Source organism: Lissotriton helveticus, chromosome 3_1, assembly GCF_964261635.1.
Source record: "Lissotriton helveticus chromosome 3_1, aLisHel1.1, whole genome shotgun sequence".
NCBI lineage: Eukaryota > Metazoa > Chordata > Amphibia > Caudata > Salamandridae > Lissotriton > Lissotriton helveticus.
The window spans coordinates 716,072,375-716,088,463 of record NC_136061.1 but is presented as its reverse complement, the minus strand read 5'-3'; the positions used below and the strand labels follow the sequence as shown (position 1 = coordinate 716,088,463).

The 16,089-nt window shown below is 42.7% G+C and overlaps 1 protein-coding gene across 1 annotated transcript in view; it reads right to left on the bottom strand.

Moving 5' to 3' along the window:
* The window catches only part of DEPDC7 (DEP domain containing 7), a 310,449-nt gene that overhangs the window by 8,846 nt on the left and 285,514 nt on the right, over positions 1 to 16,089 (bottom strand). The window contains exons 7-8 of the mRNA XM_078680860.1: positions 8,072 to 8,197; positions 7,896 to 7,974 (exon numbers count right to left, since the gene is read on the bottom strand). Of these exons, the coding sequence (XP_078536986.1) occupies positions 7,896 to 7,974; positions 8,072 to 8,197 (205 nt within the window). The remainder of the gene's footprint in view (positions 1 to 7,895; positions 7,975 to 8,071; positions 8,198 to 16,089) is intronic.

Below are 16,089 nucleotides of genomic sequence, written 5' to 3'. Positions count from 1 at the left end.
GGACAATGGCATTCTTAGAACACTCAGGGCTAGTAAGACTATTTAGTATATTGAAAATGCTTCTAGAACTATTAGTAGCAGTACAAATCAAGGAAGAATAATAGTCCGCCTTAGATTTCCTAATCAGACTCTAGTATTCCAAGATTATTTGCTTCCACTGCACCCTACTAGCTTCCTCAAATTCGCGCCTCCAACTTCTCTCTGCTTGTTTACAACCCCGCTTCAAATTCTTCAGTGTGTGGTTGTGTGTGTGGGGGCGGGTGAGGGGGCAGATAAGCGTAATGTTGTCAGCGCTGAGGAGCACACTGTTTATGCTCCTATTCTGAAGCATGTGTTTCCAGACTCCTTGCTCCCCCTTGACGGTCGGTCCGAGCTATACCTTGCACTGCTGTTAAGCCTCAATTAATCCCAGGCACACTTCCGCTTTGCATCTAATCGCCACTGGGAAGAAGCAGTGTACCAGTACATTGATTAATCGGCCGGCTGATGGAGACACTCCTGTGAAATCTAAAGCATTTAATAAAATAACCCTCATGTTAACTCTTAAAGTGACCCCACATATCCTCAAATGACCTTCACGTGAGATAATAAATTGACCCTCCAGTGAGACCCGAGAGTTAGCCTCTTGAGATCCAAGGGTGATTATACCGGAGACGCCAAAAGAAGCTGCTGTGACATGTCCAGGAGCCACCTAAATTACCCAACTGTATTCACAAAAACTACAGAAATGTGAGAAAATCGATGTGCGAGACCCCGACATGCCGCCCCTACGCTAGACGATTACAAAAGTATGCACATGTCTATTTTTGAGCTTTTAAACTCTCCTGAAAAAGAAATAGTGGTCTAACTAGAACATTATATCTAGAGCCACTGGGATTATGTGGCAGTGATGGACCAAAGTATGCCGCTAAATTATATGGCAAGAAAACGCAAATTATGCGGCATAATGCAACACATTGTTATTTTACTCACATAACGCCTTCATTTGCTAAAATGTGAGGGACAGTACAGTAGCAAAAAGTGGATTGAAAGGATAACGCCAGCAGCATGGGTAATGTAATAAAGGGAGTGGCTTAAATAACGTGCAAAAAAAAAATAAGAAATCGTGCTTAGCTTAGTGTGCTGCCCCACTTGTATTTTGGCTGTTTCTGTTATTGCATCCAGACATATGATACAACGAGTAGCAGCATACTGACAATAAGTCGGGTCTATTGGCTTTGTCAATGGTTGTTAGTTGCATAAGATAAATAAGCAGCAACGATGGCTTGGGCTATAGTATGCGGCAGGGTTGGGTATATTTTTTTAATTTGTTTATAAAAAGAGGACAAATTATGCGTTATAATGCAGCACATTTGGGTGCATGGGGGACTAGACAGGCGCAAGCTGCGGAAAGATAGTGGGAACACCAATCACTTGGGGGACATTACCTGGCCTGTAGTCACATCACACGGCTGATGTATGCCCATCCAATACCTGGCCTCTCTGAAGAGAGCATGCAGAAATGGTCAGCTATGCGTGTGAAGGGGTGCACAGCACTGAAGGTTATAATGGGCTGAGAGGGGGTGAAGGGTGAAATAACTTGCAATACCCCCTACCATCGTCCTGCCGTAACAGCCCCACATAACGCCTTAATTTGCTAAAATGTGAGGGACAGTACAGCAGCAAAAAGTGGATTGAAAGGATAACGCCAGCAGCATAGGTAATGTAATAAAGGGAGTGGCTTAAAGAACGTGCAAAACAAAATAAAATCGTGCTTAGCTTAGTGTGCTGCCCCACTTGTATTTTGGCTGTTGGTCATTACATCCAGATAGATGATACAACGAGTAGCAGCATACTGACAATAAGTCTGGTCTATTGGCTTTGTCAATGGTTGTTAGACGCATAAGATAAATAAGCAGCAACGATGGCTTGGGCTATAGTATGGAGAGTGGGCTAGGACACATGTAAGATAAAGGGGGGAACATTACCTACAGGATAGTGAGGTGCAAACAACATGCTGCAGGCGGAGGAGGCATTCTTCAGTAAAGAGGTAAACGCCACACGCTCCCCAAAATGAGTGCAGTTCACAAGAAGGGGAAAAGGATGCTGGTGACACAAACAACAAGCTATGCGGGCTCTGTGCTGGGGGAGGGCCATTAAAGGAAGGGGGCAGAGAGGAGCCTGTGAACTCGTGCCGAAAGTTAAAAGAAAAGTGGAGCTCAAAGGAAGGGTGGGAGGGACATTGGCGAGGGAGCATATGTCAAGTGGAGATGTAGGTGCTTTAACAAGCTCTCGGCATTGCGGGGGAGGGGATTCGTTTGAAGTCTGATGCCGAGGCTCACAGGCTGCCAAATGGTGTGCGATGTGCACATACCCGGCACACTTGCACTGTAGGCAATCCGCTTGGAAAAGTCTTTGGTAGCATTTTTGAAACGCCCATTACTTAAGTCTGAGACATTGCATGCGCGTGGGCTCAGCGAGACCTAAAAACAAGCATGGCAAATAACTGCTGGGAACCTTTCAGCCTGCAGGAAGTAAACAAAACACACACAAGCGGAGGCAGGCCCAAAAAAAAAAACCACAAGCATTTGCAATGCAATAGGTCTTGCATTAGGAAAGTTTGAGCTATTGGTATTGAAAATGACATTTTTTATTCATGTGTTGGTTTTAAAAGTAGCGAAATTAATAGCTTTGTCATTTACAATGCCAATAGTTATAATTTTTGCAAATGTGACACCTATAGCATTTGTAATGCAATATGTGTTGTATTTACGTGACTTACATGTATTGATATTACAAATAACAATGGCTTAATTTTTTTATTAATTAATACTTAAATAAAGTTGGCAATAGCTTAAACTTTTGTAAATAACTTATGAAGATTATGTTCAGTGTATTTTATTGTGACAAAAATCCAAGAACAGAAGTGAAATATTAACATCTTTTTGTGGCATTTGTAATAAAGCTTGAAACATTGAGAGAACATATTTGAACCAGTTGTTGTTGAATGGTTGCACAGATTGATGTTGTGGTGGCAACGAGTGATGCTGTTGTGCGATAGATAGCTAGAGTGAGGGCGACAGATGTGTGTGGTTGTATGTATGTGTGTGCGGTTACAGAAGGATGTATGTGGGAGAGCATCAGATCAGCACATTATAAGAACAGGGAGTTAAAGAAGGATGCGTGTTGAAGAGATCAGCACAGGAGAAGGGAACAGGGAGTTAAAGAAGGATGCGTGTTGGAGATCAGCACAGGAGAAGGGAACAGGGAGTTAGAGAAGAGGTGGGTGGAAGACAACAGCAGATCGGCACAGGAGAAGAGAGAGAGACAGAGAGACAGAGAGACAGAGAGAGAGACAGAGAGAGAGACAGAGAGACAGAGACAGAGAGACAGAGAGAGAGAGACAGAGAGAGAGAGACAGAGAGAGAGAGACAGAGAGAGAGAGACAGAGAGAGAGACAGAGAGAGAGAGACAGAGAGAGAGAGACAGAGAGAGAGACAGAGAGAGAGACAGAGAGAGAGACAGAGAGAGAGACAGAGAGAGAGACAGAGAGAGAGAGAGAGACAGAGAGAGAGACAGAGAGAGAGACAGAGAGAGAGACAGAGAGAGAGACAGAGAGAGAGACAGAGAGAGAGACAGAGAGAGAGAGACAGAGAGAGAGAGACAGAGAGAGAGACAGAGAGAGAGAGACAGAGAGAGAGAGACAGAGAGAGAGAGACAGAGAGAGAGAGACAGAGAGAGAGAGACAGAGAGAGAGAGACAGAGAGAGAGAGACAGAGAGAGAGACAGAGAGAGAGACAGAGAGAGAGACAGAGAGAGAGACAGAGAGAGAGACAGAGAGAGAGACAGAGAGAGAGACAGAGAGAGAGAATGATTGGCCAGTGGCTTGGGGCAGATCTCTTAAGGTGTTAAGGGTTGCTTCGTCGCCCCATTTCTGTTTGTTCACTCTGAACATAAATACATAGAATATTTTTTAGTATTTCAAGGTAGGGACATGTGCCATACTTGCTTACACCACATTGCGATTTTCCTTACAAGAATGACTGTTTTCATGGCAGGTGCAGTAAATGATTCACATAAATTATTGTATTATTTCGTCATTTTTATGGATGAATTGGATCTTAAAATGTATGCCTGATCATTCGCCTGAGATCTACTAGGAGCTATTATTTATGTGCTAACTATAGAATACACTTGCAACTAATACAAGAATCGTAAACTAAAAGTTAGAAAAACATAAGATATTGTGAGCTCAACAGTGGAAAAGGAATAAACGTGCAAGATTTCCGTCTTCCACAAAAAGTGATAGACGAAAACAGTTCAAATAGTCTGAGCCACAGATATTTACTCTGGGTATAGTCCAAGATTGTGTTCAAAGAGCACCTACACCAATCTAGAAGGGATTAAAAATAATCAAATTGGCCTTGATCCTGCTAAAGAAGGAGCGGTACAATCTCAACTGCGAGACTATGTTCCCTCAGAAGGAAAACACAAAACCTTCCGGAACAGTTGCAGCCTTGATGGCCTTTCACAGTAAAGTGCAGCTTGAGAGCCTACAACATATTCTGCAAGGGGAACACACAACTGGGAAAACCTACACCACTTAAAGCATCTCACACCCAAACAGCAAAAACGAGATCGGTGGAAATGGCTGAATTTATTACTCTGGGCACATTTCAAACCATGGCTTTAAGCTCAACTGTCCCATTTAAGGAGGCTAACTATAGGAACATCTAGCATTGGTTTTGCTCCAGTACAGAAGTCCATCCCGAAACACTATGCCAATGCCCCCACAAAATGGAAAGAGACCAATTTTGGCCGTGTAGGACTGTTTCAGTGAGGAGCAGCTGGGTCCACAGCACACGTTGTTAGGCATACCTACAACAATAAGGGTGACTCACTGAGCAAACAAGCATTGACAAAGCCAACAAGTCATGCCTTTGGGACATCTTGGCTTTGTAAGTGTTTCTAGCAATGTGATACAACATCGCTGATGTTGACAGCAAAGCTTTAAAGGAAGAAAAACCCTATATGCGGCCAGCCGTGTCACTATAGGCATGCGCAACAAGCAAGTGTGTACCTATGAAATCAGGTAAGTGTTTTTTTCTGTTTGCCGATGAGTTGGAATTGTAAAATGAAAGAAATAAAAGTAGCACGGGTGAGGAGGAAGTAAAAAGGGGAGAATGTAAGAATGAGGGGGGGATACCATGATGAGGGAAGGTGGAAGTAAGGGGGGTTAGCTAAGCAACATGGGGGCGGGGAAGAAACAGATGCGTGAGCAAATGGACAGTGCCAAAAAGTAACAAGAGAGTGGGATAAGCACACAAACGCGTGTGACAGCAGACAGGCAACAAAAGCGTGAGCGAGTGCAGTGGAGGAGGGAGATATACACGAGGGAGACAAAAAGGAATAAATACACACTCGCTCTATATTTTGTGAAACAAGCAAAATCAGCCCTGTTGATTTTTCAAACCACATGTAATATAATTGGGCATGTATGAAAATGAACTGTGCTTCCCTTGTGTACTTGTTGTACAAAAATATAAAGAGACCTACAAACGTGCAAGCACAGATGAAAACAAGCTCTCAGCATTGCTGTGGGGGGGAGTGGGGGGGCGGGTGGGCAGGGGAGCAGCAGCCTTTGATGTGGTGTGCGAGGCAGATGGGGTGGGGGGGCGGCAAAGCAGGGGAGTGAGCGAGTGGGAGGGAAGGAGCATGGTGGTGTGCGAGGCACGGGAGCAGGGGGGTGTGGGAGGGAACCAGCATATGGAGTGTGAGTGAGGCCAAGCGGGGCCTGGCAAGCGTCACAGTTCAGTAGACAACATGCATTGGGCGGAATCCGGCTTGGAAACCTCTTGGTCAAAGAGTTTGTTTCAACTCTAATAGTTAAGAGCTATACATAGCTCGACCTAAAAACTGATTGCTCGCCAAGTATTGTAAATTAACATGAAGAGTAAGAGCAAATGTAACTAGGGATGTTCTCATGGGAGGTTACAAAAGTAAACAAGCATTTGCAATGCAATAGGTCTCACAATTGCAAGAGTTTGAGCTATTGGCAATGTAAATGACAATTCCTTTTATTTCTGTGTTGATTTTAAAACAGTTAAATAAAAGGTTTAGTTATTTACAATGCGAATAGCTTAAATTCTCTCAAATGCACGACCTATTGCATTGCAAATGCGTTAGTGCTATAAAAACAATAAAAGCGGTGGCCTGCTTGTAAAAGTAGGCAGGACAAAGCTATTTGGGAAAATAGTGCTCCGAGGCTGTAATTAAAGCCTACCGAGTAACACACGTAACAGGTGCTGTCGCTATGGGGGTTAAAGAATGAGACAAGGCAGTACTAAGGAGGGAGAGTTTACAGTGTAGAATGACAAAAGCCAATGAAATATATGGGTGGAGAGTGGCCAGAGCTTTAAGTCCCAACCTGCCTCGCAGAGCAGTGCATGCGCTTCCCAGGCTTGACCTAAAAATCAGAATTATGAAGCATATGATAAACTACCTCACTGCGGAGGTAAATTCAGATTGATGAAAAAAGCCACAGCTGCCGAATAACGTTTCGGCGGTTTTCCTGGGTTTACCTTGACCCAACTACTAATGTTAAATTAAACTGTTTGCAAAATAAATCTAGCCACAAAGGTCCTCGTTTGAAACAGGATTATCTCTCAAAATATACCAACAGTAATTGCTTATGTGAAAAAAGAGAAGGATGAAAGATGGTTACCAAGCAGTAGCTTTTCAGATCACAAAAATATTGAAAGGCGTCACAAGCCATGTATTTTTACAAAGTCTTCCTGAACTCCAGCATGAACCATTAAAGAAAAAGATTTGTTGATGGGGTGGTTGGAGTGAATATGAGAGTGCCTGGATACATAGGTACATGGGTGTGTGCATTAGTCATGACTAGGTAATGAGTCAGTGAGAGTATGTGAAGCGGGGCGGGCCAGAGGATTAATAGATGGGGTTCCAGGTAGATAAGTAGGTAGATGAGAGAAAAGGGTGGTGAAACCTTTAGTTCACTGATTATTGGGTAGGTTGGTAAGTAGGTGTACGGGTAGGTTATTGGATGATAAGGTATGTGTATAAGTGATTGTTGAGGGCAAGTGGGGAAACAAACATTAAAGTTAGATAAATATACGAGTAGGGGGATGGATGGTTGAGTAGGCAGTTGAACGATTGAGAGGTGGGCGAAAGGTGAATAAATAAGCGGATGCCTGTTTTAGTAGGTGTGTACATAAATTCATAGGTAGGTGAATGGGTGGATGCAGGGCAAATGTCTGAATAGTTATAGGAGTGTGTGAATGGATGTATAAAAGGTGAAGGGGAGTATGGCTGGATGGATGGATGACAGTAGTTCAATGGGCTGATGGATGTGATGGAAAGGTGCATGTATGTATACCTAGGTGAACTGTGGATGGGTAGGGGGATAAGAAGGTGTATGTCTAGGTAAATGGGTGGATCAGTAAGAGTACATGTGGTTGGTGGATGATTGAATGGCGTTGCACAGGTCAAGGAGGCAGTCAATACTCTAGGATTGAACATGTAAATGGATTAGTCTGGAAGAGAGGAGGATGATGTATTGTTAGGTGAATGGATGTATATATGTAAGCGAATTAGTGAATAGGTGTTTGGTGGATGAGTGGGTAGGTAGATGAATAAAGTGTTAGATGGATGGATGAGAAAGGAGGTGGATGCATAAGAAGGTGAAGAGGGAATTAGTTGGTAAACATAAATGAATGGCGAAAGAGCATGTGGATGATGGAAAAAGGGATGGATAGTAAAATTCGTTGGATCATGCTAGACTTACTAAAGTACAGGTGCCAGATTGGTAAACAAGATGCCATTCTGTCTTTAAGTCTCTTTCTTGATGGCAAGAAAAGGGGCTAGGTGTCAGACGTTTTTAGGATCGCAGTTACCTGTGTCTTTGTCAGGATCTCCTCCACGCTGAATAATCGCCAGTTTTTCACTAACCATTTTATGTAAGGGTCCAGGGATCTTCAATTGCAAAAGAAAAGAAGGATTAAAATAGCCACAATTGATGGTTGAGAAGTATGCCAAAGCTAGCCAAAAATTGTGAGAATTTTTAAATTACCTTGAACACATCTTTTTGATGATCCAGTAGAAATAGAATCAGGAGATCCGTTTTACCCTTTGACAAACTTTTACTGTTGACAATTGCCACCGAGAACATCCTCTTCACAATCATTCGATTTTCAACCTGATTAAAAAGAATGTTTAACACATTAACTCCAAAACATTTTGAGTTCTCCCCCCCTCACAAACACTATCCAAAGGTGGATCCAAATTAAAGAACTCTGAATCACAACAGCTAGTTATACCCGTTCACAGTTAAAATGCAACTAAAAACCAGGCACTAATTCCACCAGCCTGCCTGCAAATCTATTGGATTGTTCAAATGAACTCTTGATGGCAAGGAAATGGAAGTCAACACAGCTAATTAACTGACCACAAGAATCAATCACCTGACAGCAGCGCAAGCAACTTAATGGGAAATCAGCTTTGTGGGACTTGAATACTGTAATCGAAGGATCTCTCGCAAGTTACTAAAATGCAAAATGCCACCAACTACCTGTAGAACCAGAAACTGCTTAAACTCTCGTCAGCTTCCTTTCAAGCCACTTATGTGGAATGAAGATAGCAATTATTAGGACAGCCATTGCATTTAAGAAATAGGACAAGAGCAATCTGCTTTACAATTTCTTTTTTTTTTTTTTAAACATGAGACAAAAAAAAAAACTAAGCTTACTACGTTAAGCTTCCCATTACACTCAATGAAGCTTGACGCAAGAATCTTCTCAACCATCCAGGCGGCTTGAAACGTTCTTGATCTTCCTGCCCACCTTGTGCATCATGGAGATGGAACAAAAATGATGTAGAATGCATTGCTGGCTGTAGCCAACAGCAACTAACCTGAAATGTTTTTTGATAAAAGATAAGAAAAAAATGCTGATGTCTGCATCCATGACAAGGTGGACATCCTATTGGCAGGTGATAAACAATGAAGCTTACACTAGCATACATAAAACCTTTGCGGAGGATTTACCTCCACCAATGTCACAGTAAATGAGGAAATGATCAGAGGGCTGAATTTTACAAGCCCTCAGACAGACTGAAGAATTCACTATGCAGCAGAAGAATGACGGCAAGAAAAAAAAAACATTTTCTCGTTCAAGTAAAAGAAATCAAGCTGAACTGGTCTTGGTTTCGTTTTGTAATATATTTCAGCAGCGCCAGCACGCGGTCTGCATTATGTTTGGAGAAGCAATGTGCAGGCAGCAAGGGAGGCTTCTTATTTACACTTCCAGCTGGGCCCAAAACAAAGGCCTGATTTAAAGAACTATCAGCCCTCCTTGTGTGAAGATAATACTAGATGGGATCTTACTAGATGGGACCATCTAGTAAGATAATACTAGATGGGAAGATAATACTAGATGGGAGCCCAACACTTAGATGCCAAAGGAAGGAAAGAAAGATGCACAGCATGGGATCATTTCACAAGTACTAAAGAGACACTATGATTTGGAGGCGAGTTTTGAACTTTATTCAACTCCTTATGTAAGAAATGTTCGTCCACTGTAAGAATGCACGAGTAATTACACAAATATTTAAGTAAAGGCCAGATTGATGTAAATGCCAACTACTTGTACTTTTATAGGTCTATTCATCCCAGTGTAGGGTCTCGGAGCACTTAACATCGCACGCAGAGGCACAATAAATCACACATGTGTAATTCAATGTACAGGAAATGTTACGTAACACAATGAAAGATATAACTTATAAGGTGCAGTAATCACAAACCATCCATATTTGTAGTTATTATATGTTAAGAGTGAACAGTTGGGAGGAATACAAAGTAAGGCTAGAAAACCATACGCTATGATTGTGTTATCTGTACTAATAAGACTTTATTACCTCCCAAATGAACCCTTCTTTGCCATCGTAGAAGAAGAATAGATTGATAAAAAAACAATAAGGATCTAAATCCATGACTTTGGGCCCCATATAGATCTTGGTGGAAGGTTACTCCTTCACAACGGTGATTGAGATCACGTCTGCTGGAATATAAATATTATATCCAATGGGATAGGAGTTACCATTGTGTCGGCGTAACCTGTCCGCCAAGATCTAAATCAGGACCTTAGTTTGCATGCAGCTTACGATGCCAGTAAATGGATCACTGTACTATATTAGAAGGACTGCAATCTATGAACAGAATGTAACAAATTGATCTTGGTGTCAAAATGCAGTAGCCCACTACTTTGTCCCAAATTTCTGGACACAATGATCTCTGCAGCAAGTGTTTTAACCTCGTAAGCTATTTTAAAATGCAGCCTCTTCGCGACCAGTTTGTTTGCAGCAGATATTTTAAAATATATATTTAAGTTCACTGTAGGACTCTGCTTTCTAAGCATCACACTTTGCGATTCCAGCTTCTTCCTCTGCCACAACTCAACTTCCAATTTCTGGGTTCCCGGAGTACATTTTTTTCCAATTCCAGGAGTGGACGAATACATACAAAAAAAAACTTTAAACTGGCGTTCTGGTGGCAGAACGTATCTCCGGGAGTACAATGCACTTTACATACTGATAACATCATTGTGTAGGGCACAAAAATATATTTTTAGCATATGGTTTGCAAAGGCCAAACAACCTGTATAATACATTGTCCATATTCCTTCCTTGGAGAGACAAATTGACACATTGGGTGATTAACGACTTTCACATGTAGTTATCTAGATGATTTTTCAAAACGTATTGGCCTGCCATGCCTACTTTACAACCCAGTGGGCATGAAAGACATTCACACACAACCTCAATGAGGTGGTGACCGAGTGTAGGACAGCTGTCCCACTACACATGGCATTGTAGAAAAGAGCTCCTTTTTGACATTGTCACTCCCACTTTTTGCCTGGTATCGGATGCAATTTTGACATAAGTGCACTGGGTTCCTGCTATCCAGGTCCCCTGTGCCAGGTCTCTTTCCGTAAACTGTACAATTGTTCCCTTAATTGGCAATACCTATAGCAACGCCTGTTAGTCCCTAGCAAGTGGCACCCTGGGTACCTAAGGCAAGGAAGCTAATAAAGGCACCCAAAGGGCTGCAGCTTGTATTATGCCACCGTAAGACTCCTTATTACCAACATGCAAACTGCCATTGCAGGCTGCATGTCCTGTTGCAGATAAAAGTGAAAACATGGCATGGCACACATCCCTGTGTGCCATGCCTACAGACATTGCATGCAGTATAGGTAAGTCACCCTTACAGCAGGCTTTACAGCCTAAGAAGGGGTGCACTATACTCCATGTGAGGACATGTCTACATGAGCAGATATTTCCCTGTGATGTCCAAGTCAATTCATAGATATCACAACCCAGCTACATGATGTCTTTACTGAAATCTATGGTGTTTGGTATCAAACCCCTTGCATTAATAAACCCACACAGATTCCAGTGGTGGATTTATTAATACATGCACCCAAAGGGCACCTTAGGGGTGCTCTCTGAAAACCTACCAGCCTCTAGTGTGCTGGCTGACTGGTGTCTACCAGCCTGCCACAACAGACCGGTTTCTGACCTCCAGCAGGTGAGAGCTGTGGGCAGAAACAATGCCTGCTATGGCCAGAGGTTTTGTCACCCCCGCCAAGTAGGATGGCTAAATAATCAGCATCTTAAAGCAAGAGGCTTCAAAGCCTCTGCTGCTTTTGATATGTGCCCACCGCTTCCCAAGACATGAGGAAATGCCAAGCCCCATTTGGCACCATGACAGGTGGGAAATTAAGTATGCAGGGAGGTGTGGTGGACTACCAAGCCAGTCACTACCCTAAGGTGAGCTGCCTGATATGGCCCCCTTTTAGGAAAATTACACCATCTTGGTGTTGGCGTAATTAGGAGCTCTGGGACAGGGTTATGCCTACACCCCCCATATGACCACTCCAGAGGAAGTGGTCATATAGGGGGTGTAGTGACCCCAAGGGTACTTTAAGTAGCCTATTGACTACCACCCTTCACTTCCCTTAATGCCCCTAAATCTAGTATTTAGGGAAGCCCCCGACACCAGGAAAGTAGATTCTGTCGACCTAAGAAGATCAAAGAGCCGCAAAGAGCAAGAACTGAGGAGCTGCGACTGACTTAGTGCCAACCATGCCGGCCTGCCTGCTATCCCTGGCAATTGCACCAAAGTAGACTCGTCCTGCAGCTTCTCTACCTCCAAAAGCCTGGGAGGCCAGCACTATAAAGAGCAACCAGCGTCTCCAGTGGAGTAGCGAAGCTACTTTTCAGCATGCATAGAAGATCTGCAAGTTCTCCAGACTGCCGAAAACCTGACACAGGAAAGCACCACTGCACCTGTGCATTCCAACAGGAGTCAAAGTGGGCCAACAGTGCCAACATGATCCTGAGACCCTCCAGATTCGAACCCCAACTTGAGTTAGCCAAGACTGGACTTCCATTACCCACCTGCATCCTCTGTGTGCAGGCCCCCCTCAACCATCAGTGTCTAGGAGTAACGCTATAAAATATGAAATTTATGTCAGAGAAGGGCTATTGGAGACATGAGGGGCACTGTTGGAGGGTGGTAGCGAGGGAATTCATGGAGACGCAGGAACACACCAAACAAAAACACCCCTGAGCGCGTGCACACACACTCCCAGGCCACGGGAAAAGGCAGGGCTGGCACTAGCGCTGGTGGAGCCCAGTGCGACAATCATTTTTGGCGTCCTCGCGTCCCATGACCACCTCCTTGGATTCTCTCCTTACCACCGAGCAAAAGTGCGCCTCATTCCTCTGGTCATACAATATTGCTAAACACAGCAACCACTTCTGAGGTCAGCACCCCCTCCACAGGTCAGTACCCAGTGCGGCCGCACCAGTTGCACTGCCCTAAAGCCAGCCCTGGAACATACTAGACAAAAGCACACCAGAGCCTGCACACACACTGGCACCACAACGTGAATTCACCAGCAGTTACGGCAGCCCAGTGTGCTATTGTGCAAAAACCAAGCCACAATAAACACATGCACTGCACAGACAGAAAGGCCTAGATACAAAGATGACAAAACAGGTTCAAAACAGCTGAATCACGCCACAGTCAGCAATACAGCCTCACACCACCTCTAACTGCGACGGATGTTGCTGAGTTAAGGGGCAGGCCAGAGAGAAATGGTAAACTCTCCAACCACCACCACCCAACCATCAACACCCCCACACCGGAGATCCATCCATGTCCTCACCATAACTACAGCAGGACAAGTACACAGACAAATCCTAAAACACATCACAGGACAGCCCAGAACCATCGGATCTGTTTGGAAAGGCGCTCTAGGTAGCCAGCGCTAGAAGGCCCTTCTATTGGCAGTCTATGTGCTACACCCGCGCAGGTAAGGTGAAGATGTTACTTACTAGACATGCCTGGATTCAGATAGCACAAGTCTAGGATACAGCCGCCACCTCTATAAGCAATCACTGTAGGGCAGAGAGGTCAGAGGTCAGCTGCTGCCCGGGTCTCAGTGCGGCCACTCTTGGGGGTGGAGGTTCTGCCGTAATTTTAAGGCGGGCATTTCAACATACAAAGTACTAAGAGGGGGTCCTTTACAAACATGCAGCATTGATATATATATATATATATATATATATATATATACACATATATACACACACACATACATGCATATATACACACACACGAACACTCTTCAACTTCGTTTGGATTAAAAAAACGGCATATATTCACAGAAAAAAAACATAGGTTTCACACACGCTATAGTTAGGAATTAGCATTAAAAAAACCTTGCAAATTCATTAAAAAACCATACATGTTATAGTTAGCTGGATATTTCACTCATACAAAAGCTTTGAAATTCCCCCGTTATAGTTCGTTCAGCTAACGAACTCGCGCGCCCGCAGTGCACTGCTGATGACGTCACATATTAAATCACTCATGACATCTCAAAATGACATCACTGACGACATCATCCAGTGATTGTGTGTCTTTCTGGAAAATAAACATTTTTTATATATGTATATCTAAAGGTAAATGGAAACATAAATGGGTAAATAAGTGTGTAAATGGACTTTTTTTTATAAAAAGGATTGCATAACTGACTTAAGTGTATCTTAGGGAATACATGTATTAGCGAGTTATCTTTAAATATGTAAATATTTGTGTCTCACTTTGTCTATATGTGGCTGCATGGGTTGGCGAGTAGCTACACAAGTGTCTATATGGGTTATTAGTTTGTTTGAGTATCAGTATGAGTGTCTGTATAGTTCGGTGAGGGATATTACTTAGTGCATAGATGCATGAGTGACTCACTGTCTGTATGTGTTTTGAAGACAACATGTGTGCAAGACTGTATGGGTGGATGAGCGTGTGTATGGGTGTGTTAGTGAGTGAATGACTGCCTCAATAGTATCTTTATGAGTGACTACACATGTTTTAAACTAGTATATGTGAGTATGTTAAGTATTGATGTATATAAGTGAGTATATGTGAGAGTGAGAGATTGGAAGAGTTCCTGTATAAGTATGTGTTTCTTTAAGTGATTGTTTAAGAGAGTTGAACTAACTATAACTCGGGAATTTCAAAGGTTTTGTATGAGTGAAATGTCCAGCTAACTATAACCTGTGTGAAACCTATGTTTTTTTAATGAATTTGCAAGGTTTTTTAAATGCTAATTCTTAACTATAAAGCGTGTGAAACCTATGTTTTTTCAGTATACATACATACATATATACATACATACATACATACATACATACATACATACATACATACATACATACATACATACATACATACATACATACATACATACATACATACATACATACATACACACACATACATACATACACACGCACTGGAAAACTAAACACCCACTTCCCTTACAAAGAAGTGGAAAGTTTGCATGTCTGCAGCCTCTTATTTTTCACCTTATTCATCTTCCGCTCAATCAACACATCATCCACACATACACACACCTACTTGCTGCCTTTCTTGGCAGGGGTTATCAATTATTCTTCTTTTATTCAAATACAAAGTGCAGGCCCTTTATTCAGCCTTCTTGGTAACTACTACCAGTGAATGGCAGTGGTTAATTTGCACACTTGCGTCCTTTCTTGCATCCTTTCTACCGCACACTGTGTGTACTTTGTGCACTAGCTTGCTTCCTTAAATGTGGTACTCTTTTCTCTTGCTCCCACTGCGGTATCCAACACCCTATCTGTGAAATGAGCTGGAAATCCAAAGATCCACTTCACTGACAAGGCAGTGGGTAGTTTGCGTGTCTCCAGCCATTCTTATTTTTCACCTTTTTCATCTTCCACTCAATCAACACATCATCCACACACACACATACACACAACTACTTGCTGCATTCCTCAGCTGTGATTATCAACTATTCTTCTATTTCATATTCCTATTCAAAGTGCAGGCCTTTATCAAGCCTATTTATTGTAACAACTACCCCGGCCGAAGGCAGAGTGAAATTTGCACACTTGCTCCCTTTATTGGCTGGGGTTATCAATTATTCTTCAATTTGATATTCTGATTCAAACTCAAAGCCCTTTATCGAGCCTTTTTGTTGTAACTACTGTTGCAGGGATTCTGCTCCTACACAGAACTGTGCATAAAGACTTAGGACCTCAGTGAATTACGGTGTTCCAAAAACCCACCTTAGTACCCAAACACCCTAACAGACTAACAATCAGTGACTGACTCATTGGTTCTTCGCCCTATAGCAAAAACACCATTGACCAGTCAACCCAGAACATGAGACTTAGATTACCTCAATTAAGGTGGATAACAAGAGCACTCTTTCGTTCGTCTTACACCAGTCCAAAACAAGCAGTAAATAAAGACCCGTGCAAATTTGAAATGTTTATTTCTAACGCCGTAATCTCATGCGCAGTACCTTAGATAATACAAGAAAACATTATCAGAAACAAGGTTGTCAGCATTGTTACTATTCCATAAATTACAAATGGAGAAAGCATCTTACAATGCTAAAGGGAAACAGATTAAAAATATACCTAGATTTCACCCTCCCTACCCAGTAGGTTAGTTTATAACTACAGAAGGTCTCATAGGAT